Source organism: Octopus bimaculoides, chromosome 23 (assembly GCF_046866305.1).
Source record: "Octopus bimaculoides isolate indiv1 chromosome 23, ASM4686630v1, whole genome shotgun sequence".
Lineage (NCBI taxonomy): Eukaryota > Metazoa > Mollusca > Cephalopoda > Octopoda > Octopodidae > Octopus > Octopus bimaculoides.
In genome coordinates, this window is record NC_142950.1 from 23,042,410 (window position 1) to 23,060,072 (window position 17,663).

The 17,663-nt window shown below is 36.2% G+C and overlaps 3 protein-coding genes across 3 annotated transcripts in view; 1 reads left to right on the forward strand and 2 right to left on the reverse strand.

Annotated features, from left to right (window-relative positions):
- Positions 1-6,136, reverse strand: part of LOC106876964 (pre-mRNA-splicing factor ATP-dependent RNA helicase DHX16) — a 31,675-nt gene extending 25,539 nt beyond the window's left edge. Inside the window, 3 exon segments of the mRNA XM_089340090.1 lie at positions 183-259; positions 1,249-1,404; positions 5,802-6,136. Coding sequence (XP_089196216.1) covers positions 183-259; positions 1,249-1,404; positions 5,802-6,005 — 437 coding nt within the window. The 5' untranslated portion in view covers positions 6,006-6,136.
- On the reverse strand, positions 2,993-5,048 carry LOC128250591 (tRNA (guanine(6)-N(2))-methyltransferase THUMP3-like). Its single transcript, XM_052975914.2, has one exon. The coding sequence runs from the start codon at positions 5,046-5,048 to the stop codon at positions 3,492-3,494; it is 1,557 nt and encodes a 518-aa protein (XP_052831874.2). The 3' UTR covers positions 2,993-3,491.
- A 4-nt stretch (positions 6,137-6,140) lies between the features above and the next one.
- Positions 6,141-13,765, forward strand: LOC106876967 (microtubule nucleation factor SSNA1). The gene is made up of 3 exons (XM_089340094.1): positions 6,141-6,565; positions 11,614-11,813; positions 13,245-13,765. Exons 1-3 carry the CDS (start codon positions 6,514-6,516, stop codon positions 13,329-13,331), a joined length of 339 nt encoding a protein of 112 aa, XP_089196220.1. The 5' UTR covers positions 6,141-6,513; the 3' UTR covers positions 13,332-13,765.
- Positions 13,766-17,663: the final 3,898 nt, after the last annotated feature.

Consider the following 17,663-nt stretch of genomic DNA (forward strand, 5'->3'; position numbering starts at 1 on the left):
TCAACTGGTACTTAAGTTTATCAACCCTGTATAGACAAAAAAGCAAATCCAAACCTCAGCGGAATTTGAACTCAGAACTTTAAGATGGATGAAATGCTGCTAAGCATTTTGCCCATCATGATAATGATTCTGCCAGCTCACCACTTTACAAATATCAATAAAATATCAATCTAATGACTCACCCTTCTGGTTCACTAGAGCTGCTCTCTGAAGATACCTGCTTCTTACGGAATTGGCGTTTCTTTTCTGTTTTTGTTTTCTGTGGGTAAAAACGTAAGAAAATATTAATGAATTAATTCTATATGGCTAACACAATTTGTGAGCAAGAGGGGTGTTTGTTTGTAGGGTTCAAAAGGCACCAATCTAACCAGGACAAGTTCTGTTGGGCCAGACAACAGGCAAGTTGGTGCCGTTGCCAAATGGTGTCCACAACAACGGGAAAACAATTTAGTTAAATGAGTTGGGCCAAGATGGAAAAAAAGGATGCAATAAAGAAAGAAATGGAAGAACATTGTGACCAGCAGTCTGATCAATACAGATATATATATACATATATACATATATACATATATATATATATATATATATATAGATATATATATATATGTATGTATGTATGTATAAGTGAGATTCGGTTGAATTAGGTGCTTAAGTTGAGGCACCTCGTTAGGTCGGAATAATATACACACACAATATTATGTAAATATCAACCTTGGTACAGAAGTACCGGCAGAATGACATTTCTGTAATGCATGCAAACAATTTGACCCAGCTGAGTATATAATCTGCTCTCGAGCTATTCAGACATGTGTGTGTGTTTTGTGTGCGCTTTTAAAGCCTAGCTAGGCTCATGGGCTTGGTTTCCCGGTTTCTATGGCGTATGTGTTCCCCACCAGCTGGACGGGACACCAGTCCATCGCAGCTTTACTCAAGAAACAGGAAGTAAGAGTGAGAGAAAGTTGGGGCGAAAGAGTATAACAGGGGTCACCACCACCTCCTGCCAGAGTTCATGGAGCTTTAGGTGTTTTTGCTCAATAAACACACACAACGCCCAGTTATATATATATATATATATATATATATATATATATACATATACACACATATATATACATACATATATACACACATATATATATACACATATATATACACACATATACATATATATACACATACACATTGTCACTTCTATCAATATATATAATGTATATAAATAAGCTAAAGGGTAAACTAGAGTTTACTTACCTTTTTGGGAACAAATTTTTCTTCTTCACTATCATCATCATCATCATCATCATCATCATCTGAAACGAGAGTATAGCTTTTGTTTTTCTGTACCAATTCTTTGGCTGCTTTCTCTGCAATGTGTGATGCTTTGACAGGAGCTTGTTTGTGTGGTACCTGAAAACAGCATCGCAATCATCATTAACCAACATCATTATAAATACGATTACAATCAGCAAGAAAATCTTCATTTTAAAGCGAATGAGAGAGCCTCCACATAGCTGCTTAAAATAGCAATGAAATGTCCCTTGAATTACACCCTGCCACAGTGCTTCTCAAATAATGTCATCATCATTATCCTTTAGCATCCGTTTTCCATGCTGGCATGGGTAAGATGGTTCCACTGGAACTGGTAAAACAGAGAACTGCACCAGGCTCCAGTCTGTTTTGGTTTGGTTTTTATGGCTGGATGCCCACCCCCATAGAGTACCAGATATCTTCTAGATCCTGTTGCATTTTACAATTTTTTAAGTATATTATATCCTTGGTTATACAATATTAAACTATTACTTAGCTGTTTTACCTGTTTTCTTCTTGCTTATCAGATGAAAAAAAAAAAGAGAAAGCTGCCTTTGCAATAATAGCTGAATGTCCTTCATACTATGTAGCACCTATTTTATTCTAGTCAGTTAAACTTAGTGGGGTTATGTGAATCTAGCTCAGTAGCACAATAAAATAATTAAACCAGCAAGGTTTGAATTCATTAACATACATAAGATAATCCAGTGCCTTCAGTTTCAACCGCAATTGCATATATAAACACACATTCTTACATATGAGTGAACTCGGGTAATAACACTCTTAGATGAAGAATGTGGTAGATTGTTTTGTGGTCTTTTCTAGATAAGTGATACAACTCTCAAATTATATAGAACAGGGGTTTTCAAACTGTGGTCCGCGGACCACAGGGGGTCCGTGGAAAGCCAAGACAGGGGGTCCGTGCAGAGCCAAGCAAGTACATCCTTCTCAGTAAGTATGTATTAAAAAAATCCTGTGTGTATAATTGACAATAAACCTATTTGTTAAATACTGTTAAATAAATAAATGTAAAAGTATATGTTATTTTAAGCAAATATCTATGTATAAATTTCACAAGCGTTTATAAGGGGGTCTCTAAGGTAAAGCCTGAAATATAAAGGGGTCCACAAGTCAAAAAGTTTGAAAACCCCTGATATAGAACACTACTATATAATGATGTGAGACAGGGGAACTCGTATTCACTCTTAGGTTAACTGAAAATTCAGATATCACTTCTCACTGCTCTTTCTCATAACTATTCTCCCTCTCGTTTGCAAATTGTTATAAACATACGACACCAGCAGCCAACAAAGGAGCTTCCAGCAACCAAGTTCCATCGATTGTCTTAAAAGAAAGAAAGGCCACATTGGAAAATGCAATTCCAGATATATAATAAGATAGGATGGTCATGGATGGAATGCCTATGCTAATATATCTGTTCAATCAAGTTTCACCTACAACTAGACAATGCATAGGGAAAGCCTGAAATAAAAAGTATAAGCAAACTATAGCTTGAAGATGAAATTCATGATAGCAGCTGACACATATATTTCAATCATAAAAATATATTACGGAGATGTACCTGCATAGCAAGTGACCTGATCTGATATCGTGTGCTGGAACGAAAACAATTGCAGCGTGGAAGGTGTTTATAAGCCATTTAAAATAACACACAAAATCCGTTAGATTCAGTTCAACATTTAAATTTAATTTGTCAAAATATTTTCGTCGCTTTGAGACCGCGACCTGTTCACTGACAACATTTTTGTTTTATTTTGATTCTGTAAAGCATGAACTAATATCAATTTTATTATGAAAGTTGTATAAGTTTAATATAAATTTATATTATTTTTGTTTGGCAATTCTCTAAAAATGCAGATTTTGTATATTTTCTTTTCTTTTTTGAATGAAGAAATAATCTCTACTTTAGAGAATACAAAAATGGCCCCAAACATTTCTATTGTTAAGCTCATTACATGCATATAAGGTTCTATAGAAACTTTATGTGAAGTGCATATGTATTTGTTGCTATCCCCATCATCCAACCTTAGTGTTTAATGATTGTAAATGGATTGATGCCAGTGAAAAAGGAAATAGAAAGAATATAAAACTAAACACAATAAAAATTTTTTAAAATAAAGAGAAAAAGTTCAATGTAAAAATATGTGGATTCATTAGATCCCATTTTACAGATCTGGAATTTGATTGTCTGGAACTGGCATTTCTTGAGGACAGTTTTCTGGTAGTGGAGAATGCCACAGAGTTGAAACTGGAGCTCCAGAAAGCTTAGCAGATGTTCTTCGGAATAACCACACACCAGCAGCCAGCCCGCCAATGTTTACCCAAAGGTAAGACTGTTTCTTCCAGTATTTGGCAAAATGCTGCATACACTTAAACATGCACTTTTTGTCCTGGGTAAGAAGACAGGCCCGACCAGTGTTCAGCTTGGCAACCCGTGCCATTTCATACATTACTGCAGGATATAATTTCCAGTTGTTTTTCTTTGAGCCACTTCTTTTCCCGAATGGCAAGTCAGTGATGAAAACATCTACACTGTGGCTGGCAAGTGGCAAATGACAAGCATCCCATTTGAAAACATCGATACCAAGCTGAGGCAGCATCTTCTCTTTCCGTTGCTCATTCACAGCATTAATGTTACCTTCAATTTTTTCCATCGCTCTATGATGAATCTCCCCACATATGTTCCAGGTTTGGGGCCAACAAACTGAGGCCTGGATTGGAATTGCTCCACTTCCACACATAGGGTCACAAACAACATCTCCATCCTGAATTTTGCAAAGTCTGAGCATGTTATAGGCAGTGGTTGCACGAAGAGTTGTCGGTCCGAAATTTGTAATTAAGCGCCGGTGTAAGCTCTCTTTGGTAAGAGCAATGCTAACAGAAACACTGTCATCAACAATTCTCAGAATAACTTCAATATTGAAATTTTTCATATCAACATTCCATTCAAAATAAGTTTGTATTGCACCACCAAAATTCGCTGCTGCAATCATTGAGCTGAAGGTGTGATTTTCCCCACTTCTGTGACAAGTGACTCGAAATGTTGGTTTTGTTGGATCGAAAGGCCTTTTTGATTTCCTAGTGGTTTTGGCTTCAGTGACCCCAGCAGTGATATTAGCAGAACTCTCGTCGTCAACTTTCTCCTCAATATTCACATCACACTCTATCAATTCCTCACTAACTTTATCTCCCTTATTCGTATTTTCATTTTCTTCCCTCTTGCATCTTCTTTTCTTTTTGCCATAATCTTTTCTATTAGATTTTTCTTGCTTTGGTTTCAGTGGGATTGCAGAGGAAGGAATGACACTTCCAAAATCAACAGGATATGTAACTGGCTTCTCAGAGATTGGCAAATGAAAGGAATAAACTTCAGACCAAACCGTTAAGCCCATTCTCCAATCAACATTTTCAACTAAATATTGAAGCTGTTTCATACATCCTTCCTCGTTACTTCCAAATCCAAAATGAAGATTTTCATGAATCAAGACTGCGCAATTGTCAACACCATTTAAAGTTAGAACCTTGGACGTGTTCTTTACGGGCAAACGTATCACTATATGTCCGTGGCCGACACGAACCTCTTCTACACCTAATACTTCTTTGGCTTCCTCACTGGCCTCTTTTTCGAAGCCGGTACACACGGTGCATTGTACTTGACACCATTCGTCGACGTTTTTATCAGTCAACATAGAAACAGCATGACTACTCATAGGGGTCGCCATTTCTACGTTTTCTGATTTAAAAAAAATTTGCTTCAGTTCCTATTTGAAGTGTGTCAGTAATTTCCCTCGTTTAATCTCTAGTGCCCCACGCTGTCAAAAACAGTGGGGACCTTTGTTCTACTCTCCTGAAAAGGGAGGAAAACTTTGCATATTGTACTCTTTGATACCTAATGCTCAGACAGGACATGTTAGCTAGAGAGGAAATTTATTCTGTAAGTTCTTGATCAATTGACTCTAAAATCCCCAAAAATGGACTTTGGCATGCAAAAAAAAAAAAAATGCAGTGACCACAAAACAGGACCTAGCTTCAGTATCACGCAGAATCTTAGCTGATGGGAACGATAGCGGCTGGCGGCATAAGTGCTCAGTTGCGGAGGTGATATCAACAGTCATTCAATACAGTATAATAGAAGACACTTGCTCAAGATGTCGTACAGTGAGACTGAAACTGGAACCATGTGGTTGGGAAGCAAACTTCTTACCACACAGCCACTCTTGCGTCAATATATTTCTCAAATATAGCAAGCTACATGGAAATACTTTAGAATACTATTCACACACATAGGATTGCCTAAACACGGTACAATCTACATGTGCATATATATATATATATATATATATATATGTATGTGTGTGTGTGGATGGGTGTGTTTAATTTTCTGATATTGAAGAGGGAAATTTCAAGCCCTGTGACACAGAAAAATAGAAATCAAGACCTTAAGATATCAAATCATTGCGAAAGAGATAGTTTACCTTGTTCCATAATTCTGAACAGAAACTAATGACGTTGTCATCCACATCAATTGTGTTTGTATCTTCTATCCTGTTGACAAAATCCTGCGGACTGTGCGACTTGGTGCCCAGCTCAATTAAATAAAGTGAAATATATTTATCAGATATTCCGAGGATATCATGTAATTTATCGTTGACCCAAGTTTCTATTTCTTGGGAAGACATTTTTGCCGGGATTAAAATTCGTAAAATGTATTTTTCTACTATTAAATGAATCCACTTTCACTATTAAGACATTTTTAATAAGATAAAAGTATAAATAAAATTGGTCTCTAACGGAAGTGAACAATAACATTAGCTGTACAGCAGCAACGATATGCAACCTGAAGAAAAAAAAAAACAAATCCGTTTAAATATTATGACACAAACTTTCCTCAGCAATTAAATACATGTGATGTAAATTTATTTAAATATATCTGAAAAAACAAATTATTGGAAACTAGAATAAATGTGTGTAGCTTTAGTCTGTACTTAAATAAAATACAAACGTAAACAACAGCTGCGCACTGAAGTGTCCCGCCAATGTTGTCATAGTTACAAAGGGAGATGATGGCAGTCGTTTCACTGTGCGGAAGCCAATTTTCGTAATATTTTCCTCTATTTTTATTTCTATGCTCTATTATCGTAATTAGCTTAATTGTTGTGTTGTGGCAGATAACAAAAAGCAACAGAAATGACTCTTCAAGGTGCTACATTACAAACATATAACAATGAACTTGTCAAATGTAAGTACTTGGTTCATCTTTGAAAATATTTCGAGGAAAAAATCGGTATTATTTTATTCTTTCACCCGCACGATTTTCACTAAGAGAGAAAAAAATACTCGGATTTTTTGCGTGGAATCAAGTACACTGACTTCCTAATATGCTGCAAACTCCTTATTTTTGTTCGGAAAAGACGGGGGACCGAACCCCTCCCCTCAATCCCAGGATCATTGGAATTACATTGTTCGTTATTAAATATTTAGAGAATGTAACATTTACATTGTGTATATTTTACGCTGAACATATTTTTTTGTGAAGTCGTGGTGTATATCTATCTATCTATCTATATATATATATATATATATATATATATATATATATATATATATATATATATATATATATATATATATATATAATAGAGTATATGTGTATGTAGACAGGTAGAAATTCACCGACAAAGTACGGTATTATTTGATTCTTTCCTAAAAAAAAAAAACTCGGATTTTTTGCGTGGAATCAAGTACCCCGACCTCCTAATATGCTGCAAACCCCTTATTTTTGTTCGGGGGAAAAAAAAAGATGGGGGACCGGACCCCCTTTCTATTGTGCTCTAATGTATATTATATTTTAAAGCTTTATAAAAAAGAAGTAACTTATAGGTTACCTTCTGTTTCACGGATATTCGGTATGACGGACACACCCTCCCCCTTTTAGTCCGTTAAATCGAGAGCTTACTATATATGAAATATCTGTTATAGCATTCTAGATAGTTACTATCGTGGATATGCTTACAGTTTCCCAGAGGCTTTATGGTGGACTATGGGGACAACATTGGTAAAACCCTGCACTCAGTTATTTCAAAGGTCTAAAGATTTCAACATATTGTCGTGGATTTCTGCATTATTGTAGACAACATCCAAACTACGACGATCACATTTACGTAGCCGTAGCCGTAGCAAGTTGCAGAGGGTGGACGTGATTAAATACCATTCTATTCTCTGAATGGTTGACAGTTCAATTCCGACCACTGGTACTGCTATATATCCCTGGCTAAAACATCTAAGGTTTAACAGCCCAGTCATCTTATATATCACTGATGGTTCTGTAACTATATTTAAATAATAATGTTGCAGTAGTTGTTTAACCTGGGTCAGCACTGATCATGTTATCTACCTGGTTATGGTAGCATTGCGTGGCTTCATACAATTTACATATTACATCACATGACTCAACCTGATGGTCAAATGATCACTGCTATTTAATATCATTACCAGCATAGATGTGAAGTTTGTTTGTCAGGAAATCTTTTGTTGTCTGCAATGTAGGACAGAAGGTAACTGGAGTTGCTTCACACAATTTACATACATCATATGATCAACCTGATGGTTAGGTGCTTTTTATGTGGCACTAGTGCTTTTAATATGGCATCAACATGAGTGCTTTTCATGTGGTACCGGCACTGGTATCAATTCTGTTGTGGTCCTGTTGTTCAATAGCAGTAACCAACAAAGCCTACTATATGTTAAGCAGAGATGAGTAGAATGTATCCATAAATCTCCTCTTTAGTCTTGTACTCATACCATGAGATGTTTTGAATCCCCATGAGAAGCTTGGTTTATGTACCATCAAAGCAATCTTGAAGTTCCTTCCTCATAGCCTAAGTTTCAGCTCCACAGAGAAGAATGCTCTCTACTCATGTCCAAAAGAATGCCTGCCTTGTTGACTTAGAAAACCTTCTCCAAGAACCAGAAGTGATCAAGACATGAGTAGAACCTGCATGTCTCTGACCTAGACAATTCTGACAGTCTTACCTCACAAGTCATCAACTGTGGTGAGTTGTTTAACCTTAAATACTTTCACCATGAATATAGAGCAGTACCATTGGTGGGAATTGAACAGTCAACTATTCATAGAATAAAATGATATTTAATCACGTCAACCCTCAGCAACATATCAGATGTTATATTTTGGAGAATTCTGCACCATAATAGAGAACAAGGACCACTCAAGCATGTTGATATTGGTTTAAAATTTTGGTACAAGGTCAGCAATTTCAGAGGCGGGGTTTAGTTAATTACATTCACCTCAGTGCTTGACTGGTACTTATTTAATCGACCCCGAAAAGATGAAAGGCAAAGTTGACCTCAGTAGAATTTGAACTCACAACATAAAGACATACGAAATACTGCTAAGCATTTTGCCTGGCGTGCTAACAATTCTGCCAGTTCACCTCCTTAATTGTGTTGATGTTATTGACAGAAACACACCAAGAAATTGAGGACCTACAAAAACTAATGGAGACAGATTTCTGATGCAGCATTGTGAAACACATCTTGACCACCATTCGTATACATTGAACACATACTGCATTAGATGTTGTATTGACTGCTTCATTGATATAACTTAACTCCAGGATGGATGTTTTTATTTCCTAAACACCCAAAGAAGTTTCAAAAATTGAACAATGTTGATTTTTAGATTTGTTGTGATATTTTTATGTAAAATATTTCAAACATATCAGATAAAAACATAACCCAAGGAAGCTGATGCTGGGCTGCATTGGCAAGACTTGAGAGATTTGGAAAAAGCAACAGAAAGATTCATGAACGTATTCCATGCAAGAGTACAGTAAAATTACTGTAAGGAGTGCATATTCTACAGTACTCTTTTTGTCCCTTATTCCATAAATATCTATGTCTTCAGTGACCTCAAGCATTAAAATTTATTTAGTGGAAAGGGGCAAGCTTTCACTTGGTGTCCTACAGTGATAACTAATTCCAGCTCATAAATAATAGATGTGTTACCCTGTGAACCATCAAAAACATCAGATAGTACCATCACATTTCCAACAAAGAACTGTATGTGTGCACACATCAGCTTGCAGCCTCCCATTTTATAGCTATCCATCACGTGCTGGTACAGACATGTCTTCTGTCTCCTGCTAGATCATCCTACTGGAGCTTTACTCTGATTTGATGCAGTAGCTGCATGGAAGGCCCTACACTAGATGGCTGGACATAATTGGGAAAGATTTCCAGAGGCTCAATGTTACCCTGGAGAATGCAGAGGGGCTGGCATGGGTCCACCAGCGATAGAGAGCACTGGGGATCTGGTTGGCTCTACACATGATGGCATATATGGAAACACTAACTTGAGATGTTCCCAGCCCCATCAAGCAAGAGGATGAAGCAAAGCATTATCACATAAACTAATAACAACAACAGATGTTGATGAAAGTGATTATTGTCAATGAGATGTCAGTTTGATTAATTGAAACTAATTCCTCAATTATGACCTCTTCTAATGTGTCAAAACGTGTAAAAGAAAATGTGGCTATTCAAGCAATAGTAAAAACTGGTGCTCCATCAGTAACAACGATGAGGGTTCCAGTTGATCCAATCAATGGAAGAGTCTGCTTGTGAAATTAACGTGCAAGTGGCTGAACACTCCACAGATATGCGTATGAGAATTATGTTAAGGTTTAACATAATTCTCATGGAGATTCAGCGTGACACAGTGTGACAAGATTGACCCTTTGAAATACAGATCCTACTCAATTTTGCCAGCTTAGTGTACTGGAACAACATGAAATAAAGTGTTTTGCTCAAGAACACATGTTGGCATGAGTCCCACATGAAGCCTTGTGCCTTCATTTAAGCAATAGAATCATGGTGAACTGGTAGGTGGAAAAACATTGCTGTAAGAGTTTATTTGCATATAAACCAAGAGTTTATAGAGAAATTGGACATCGATCAGTGGGGAGATCATAGTTTCTTTTGCTTTAAGAAATTATTACACATCGCCTATCTGCCACAGCAGAATTGCTATTGATGATGGTGCCACAATATAAAAAGTACTTGTGCTGGTGCCACATAAAAAGTATCCACTACACTCTGTGGAGTGGTTGGCATTAGGAAGGGCATCCAAGAGTAGAAACCATGCCAGAACAGACAATGGAGTCTGGTGCAGCCCCTGGCCTTACAAGCTCTGGTCAATCTGTCTAACCCATGCTAGCATGGAAAATGGATGTTAGATAATGTCCATGTTTCTTTTGCTTTAAGAAATTATTATAGATTGCTCATGTACATTGTGTTGGAATGGTAAAGAAACAAAGCATCTTCTAACAAGTAAAGTATGATAGCCCAGCATTGAGAAGATACAACCTAAAGTTTGGAATTGTTTGATGTGTGTGTGTGTTGCTTGAACTGTCTGAGCCATTGAAACCCTTACAAGTCCAAATGAGCAAGAAAAAATACCTGTTGATTTTGATTGCAGATGCAATATCTTGTTAGTTGGAGATATTTGTCAGGAAATCAACTAAAATGATTAGTGTAAATAGTGGGCAACAAAAATAATGACAACACAGAAAGGACATTATCATCAACATCTGTTTTCTGTGCTGCTATGGGTTGGATTACTTGAGAGGAGCTGACAAGGCCAGGGGTCACACCAGATTCATTAGTCTGTTTTGTCTTGGTTTTTTTTATGCCCTTCTTAACACCAACCACTTCACAGAGTGCACTGGATGTTTTTTATGTGGCACCTTGGTCTTAGGATCTCAATCCTGTTGTAGTGGGTGGCTCTTCTTGAGTACAGCAATGTACCACATATCTTGATTCTCTTTCATCTCCTTCATAAGGTTCAGCATTTTGAGATTGGCCTTCATTACTTCATCCCATGTCTTCCTGGGTCTCCCTCTTCCACAACTTCCCTCCACTTTAAGTGACCAGCACTTCTTTATGCAACTGTCCTCATCCATCCACATCACATAATCAAACCAACCCAATCTCTTCTCTTGTGCACTGCATCTAATTCCTCTTATGCCCAACTTCCCTCTCAATACCCAAATACTTTGTTGCAATGCACACTGACATTACACTTCAAGAAGAGCCTAGCAGCTTCATTCCTCTCCAGCCTTTGCACATTCTCTGCATTCAGGGGCCAGGATTAGCTTTGTACTTTAAAGGGAAGAGATGTATTGGGCATTAGCATAGAGGGAATGAAAGAAGTAGATTGCCTCTTCCCCTTTGTGATATTTCATTTGTATTTCTTTCCTGTCTCTGTAGGTATTGAAGAGCTTTGTAACAAAAGGGACATCTTAAAACGACAGATAGAACAGGAGGCAGAAGAGAAAGCGAAACTTCAGAGTGATATCCACATTCTTACAGAAAGGTTGTCAAAAGTGAATGAAAGCCTGAGCAGAAAACTTTCTGTCCAAAATGAATTTGATCGGACAATTTGTGAAACAGAAACAGCATACAAGAAGGTTTGTAGCTAATTCATTTATATAACTCCATATTGATAATGTTGTTTAGCTCCAGGTCACAGCTTGATCCCACATTCAACAGTTATTCCAGATATGGCCAACCTGTCTTTTATTTATATTTATATATGTAAAGTATACCTAAGATTATATAATCTACTCTGTCTTCCTCTTGCAGATGTGGTGTGATTTTAGAAAGAGTTAGCTGCTATTTGTCGCTAGACAAAGCTCTGTCATTGTTTTCAAATCCAGTCTCTGTTGTTGCTATATGCTATGTGTGTGTGTGAGTTGAATACAGGAGAAATCAACCAAGTATTAAAGGTATTGGACCCCTGAGTTGTCATGGATACATTGAAACTCCGACGTCTGGCAGCTGACTTGGCAGACGCCCATAAAATTATTAACCATCTTACTAACAATAACTCTGAGCATCTTTCCAAATTCCACCTGTCTAACACCCGTGGACATGTTTACAAAGTCAGAAAACAGCACAGCTCCCATGACTTTCGGAAACACTTTTTCATGCTAAGAGTTGCTGAAGTATGGAACAAACTGCCAGCATCAGTTGTCGGAGCACTGCATCCTTCAAAACTTCCATGCTTCCTGAGATTCGCCAACACTACACCTGATTTTCTCCCCTCCATACACACGCAAGCATGTATCTGACTCATACACTGTTCACTTTCCAGACATGCTTTATGCATATGCTTTATACGCACTTTTGACAAGTTGTAGTGCACCTGAGCACTGTTTACAATAATTTCTTTATTATTATTATTATTTATTTTATATCTTTTATTTGTTTCAGTCATTCATCTGGGGCCATCTTGGGACACTGCCTTGAAGAACTTTTAGTCAAATGAATCGACCCCAGTTCTTATTTTTTTTTCTTTAAGCCTGGTACTTACCATTTCAGTCTCTTTTTGCCAAATTGCTAAGTTACAGGGACATAAACAAACCAACGCCGGTTGTCAAGCAGTGATAGGAGACAAACACATGTATGCACGCGCACACACACACACATTATACAACGGGCTTCTTTCAGTTTCTATCTTCCAAATCCACTCACAAAGCTTTCGTTGACCCGAGACTATAGTAGAAGATACTTGCCCAAGGTCCCCATACAGTGGCACTGAACCTGAAACCATGTGGTTGAGAAGCAAGCTTATGTACAATTTCTCTGTTTCAAATTCCTTTTACAAAGTATTGTTCAATGACACAAGGCTGAAGTAAAAGACATTTAAAAGCCTAAGTGCTGCACTGTGGGATTGAACCTGGAACCACGTCTGCAATGAGAATTTAACCCCCCCCCCCCCCCCCCTTGTCCCATTCATTCCTCCATCTATTCAAACAAATCCAATAATTCAGCAAATTGTATGATAGCGGATTTTTCATTATGCGGCCTTAATTTTTTTTTTTTTTTTAAATTTTCAGATTTTAGAAAGTTCTGAAACCCTTCTGAATGTCTTGAAGCGAGAATCTCAACGAGTACTGGGAGAGAGTAACAGCGACTTAATATGACAGCAGTATCATTTCAACATGGTGCGATACACAACGCCATTCTACTCCTCCTTATATTCTAGTACCTGGTCTGTGGAAGTTGGCAAGAATTTAGGAATCCCAGTTACTGCATCATCATCATCATTAGCATTCCTGTGGAAATATCAGCAGCACAAACATGTAAATGTACTTGTATACACATAGACACACGCATACACACATACACACCCACTCACAAATTTTTTTTTTCTATTTGACTTTTCCTTGTAACCTGTTGACTTCCAACCACAAATAATTCCTGGGAGATAAGCGTGGTGAAAGTGAGCAGAGAAAGCTTAACAAGATGTCTTACAGTATCTTGTCTGACATCTAAGTTTTGTGTTGAAATCTGACTTACTTTGATTTTTGTCTTTCATCTCTTTATGTGTTTCTCAAAATAAACGACACTAACCAACCTTTTTGGATTATTAAGTAAATCTATCAAGTCTTCTGTTTATAAAATAGTTATTTACTTTAGCACTACTGTATCAGCATCTTCAGTTCCAATCTTGTACCAAAGTCAACTTATAAGTCTTTCATGTTGATTAAAAAAAAAAAAAAGAAATACTCGCCTGTAATGCATAACAATATATACTTATCTTTAATATATACATTGATGAACTGTGCTGTATACATTTGGTAACATTGTCTGTGTATGACTGGAGGTTGGATAGCAAAAGGTATTAGTACCCAAAGAGAATATTTTCTAGAATTTATCAACTGGAATATTTTCCCTTTAGAAGGAAAATTACCTTTTCTGTGAAAAGGGGCAAACTCTTCTGAAAATTCTTATTTTATTATCTGTTCTTTGCAATTTGAACTTTTCAAAGAACTAGAAATATGAAATTATACATATAGAATTTTTTCCTATAAATGTTCCATTCGGAATTTAACGAGTTTTTTGGCCCAACTGTGTAAATATAAAACATATTTCTGGTTTATTTTTACTTTGTATGTTTTGTTAATAAAAAAATAATTTAAAAAGGAAAAATAAGCAAACAAAACTGGGAGTTGGCTATACCTGTGAAAGGCCTAATTGCTGTCCCAAGTCCTTCACTGACCAACATACACCTCATTTACTTTCCCCTTCGGGAGCCATAATTGGCTAAAAATAATTGTCACGTTTTTCTCAGATCATGAGTCCTTCCCTTTCTACCTCCTGTGCTGTAATTTGAGGGACATTTGGGTGCTGTTTCTAACAGATACAGTGACTGGTTAGAGCAGTGTTTCTCAACCGTTTTTAACTTATGAATCCCTTTGATGCCCCTTTTACTCAGGTGTGCCTCCATAGCTGTTTGAATGTTTAAAAAATTCCCATTACATTTTTATAACTAAATATTGTTAGGAATTGTATGAAAATAATTTTCTTGTACCTTACCTGCCTCTGCACTATGTCCAACACAGTTCACCTAGTTCTATCTAGAAACCATAGTCTCGATTAGAATATATGGATGTGAATGTCCAAATTAGTGCACTGTTTTCCATGTTGACATTGGTTGGATAGCTTGATAGGGGCTGCATCAGGTTCGATAGTTTTTGCTTGGTTTCTACAGCTGGATGACCTTCTTAATGCCAGAGTGTACTGAGTACTTCTTACATGGTACCCCCATCAATGCTTGTTACATGGCACCAGCACCCACACCAATGCTTTTTGCATGGTACCTTGGTTTCAGGATCCCAATTCCGTTGTATGATTTTGTATAATAATAATACAAATATATACGAGGGGATGCTGAAAAGCTCCTGGCTTTGATAGTGTCACGAAAGGCCTGGTTGGAGGTCCAACTTTCCGAGTTCTTTTACAGGGCTTAGAAAACTTGAAGGACAGCTGCAATAAGTGTGTTAACCTGAGAGGAATATGCTGAATAAAATCATAACTGATCCTCCTATATTTTATTTTACCTAAAGGCAGGACCTTTTCAGCACATCCTTGTGTATATATATATATTTGTATAATTCATAAAAAGACTATAATGAAAATAGTTGTTGGAAGAGTAAAAACAGCAATAAACAAAATACTTGTATCCAAAGAGAATTTCCATCAAACTGGAAACTATCTGGGTTAAAAGAAGAAATCCTAAACACCTGTGAATTCTGAGCTCCAAAAAATATTACTTGGTACTTTCAAACATTTAACAGAGGCTGGCATTAAGAAGGTCTTTAACTGATAATGGAAATATCCTGTGATTCAACTTTTTTATTAACTTCAATCACTGAATTCTTGAAAATATATTTCAAATTCCTGTGAGAGAATCACAAATTCTCACTCCATGAGCTGACCTGAGACTCAAAAAATTGTATTTGTGTGTTTGTACCCTAAACCCAATGGTGCAGGTTTCACCGTGTGATTAAGAAGTTGATCTTGCAATCATGTAGTTTGGAGTTCAATCCTAAAGCATGAAACTTTGGGAAAATGTCTTCTACATTAGCATTGGGTTGACCTGTGTATAAATATGAATGTATATGTACATATATCTGTATATATATGTATAAATAAGTAAAATTTAAAATTTGCGTTGTATGCCGATAAAGCACTGCCTATGGCTACCTGGCATAATCCATGGTAATTGCACAATTGTCATTGGGCTTACATTAGCAATTCCTCAGTGTATGTTGAGTATAAAAGAGATGGAAGACAGATTATATATATATACATAAAGTTACCATCCTGAAATACAGTGGTGTATGTGTATATATATCTTATCTTTTACCTGTTTGTCATTTGACTGGCCATGCTGCGGCATTACCTTGGTATATATATATATATATGTGTGTGTGTTAACAGCAGTCACCCACCTTGGCCTGCATCAGAATTCAGCCTGCTACAAAAATTCTTTGAGTAGCCAACTAAATCCATGCAGGAGGTACCACACACAAAAGACATACCTTTCCATTTTCTAGTCTTTGTCGGTTGTGTTCCAGACATGTTTTAAATAAAGTGTGCAGGAATTTACAATCACTAGTGATAGTAAATTTATCTTGTGCTTACACTAAAATTTAAGATATAACATTGTTATTCTTCAAATGCCCATTTTTAAGAAACCACAGGTCAATTGGGGTTACACAACTCTCAGCATTTTATTTTGTCTTTGAGAGCCAACATTTTGACATCACCATTTCTTCCAACATATGTTGTGTTTAAATTAGTGAGCCAAATCATAAATCATGGTGCAAATACAGGTAAAAAAATTAAGTGCAATTCTTCAAGATTCTTTTTTTTTTCTCCACTAAGCAATACATGTATTATCCTGATTACAAACTGCAGTGCCACCTGTGGAGAGAAAAATCAGAGAAGTACAAAGTTGTCTGTTCTTTCAATTAAAATGGAAATTTCAGATGATAGAAAGAAAGGAAAACTTCCAGAAAACATTGAAACCCTTGATGTGAATGATGTTTTTAGTAAATGGAAGACAAAGTGAAAATTACAAATGTTGAAAGACAATAAAATTTTTAAAAAAAACTAATTTATTCCATTTTTTTCTTGTTAGAATTAAAATAAAAAAATGTCGATAAGAGAAAGTCTTTGTAGGAAGCAAGTTTTGCACAACCCCCACCAAAATATCTTTATTGGCATCATTCATAAGTGTACCTTGTGTTGTAGGTACAGAAAGAGGGGGTGCTGAAGGTAAGATAAACTTGAATTTTAATTTTTTTTTTTTTTTATAAAATAAATATGATACCGTGTATTTAAAATGACATTGTAAATTGTATATATATCAGTGTATATATATATATATATATATATATATTGTGAATATAGATAAAAATGGTGTGAAGTAGGAGAAAGTCTTGAAAAATTCTGTATGTATGCATTGAACTAATCAATAACACTGATCAATGATGGATAATTTTGATCAGAGGAAAACAAATTTGATCATCAAACAAGATGTATCATTAAAGAATGTAGTATATTAAGTCCAATTACAGTGTATTATTTTATCATTTGGCAAATTTTGTTCTAATTGGCAATCAATTACAAAGAGTTGATGGTTTTGTTTTAAAATTTTCAGTTAAGTGTATGGAAAGTTTAATTATAAAAAAACCCCATCTAATTATAAGGCTTAAAAAAAAAAAACAAGATCAACAAACAACTCGAGGTTTATGTGGTTATGATAATAGAGGCTGTTACTCAAACTTTCTCAGAATTCATGTCACTGTGTTGAGTTACATGATGCTGTCTACCATCTTATTCTACCCAGTATAATTGGCTCAAAATGCTACTTTTTGTAGAGAGAGAGGCGAGTAATTTTCTATCTTATATTCTCTAGGTTGAAACCTAAAGACAATATTAATCTTTGCATTTAATTGTAACTA

Excerpts from the sequence above, each read along its gene's own strand:
- LOC106876967 (XM_089340094.1), top strand. The coding sequence starts at position 6,514 with ATGACTCTTCAAGGTGCTACATTACAAACATATAACAATGAACTTGTC. Across the intron at positions 6,566-11,613 it reads TAACAATGAACTTGTCAAAT|GTATTGAAGAGCTTTGTAAC; the intron begins GTAAGTACTTGG and ends CTGTCTCTGTAG. Across the intron at positions 11,814-13,244 it reads CAGAAACAGCATACAAGAAG|ATTTTAGAAAGTTCTGAAAC; the intron begins GTTTGTAGCTAA and ends TTAAATTTTCAG.
- LOC128250591 (XM_052975914.2), bottom strand. The coding sequence starts at position 5,048 with ATGGCGACCCCTATGAGTAGTCATGCTGTTTCTATGTTGACTGATAAA.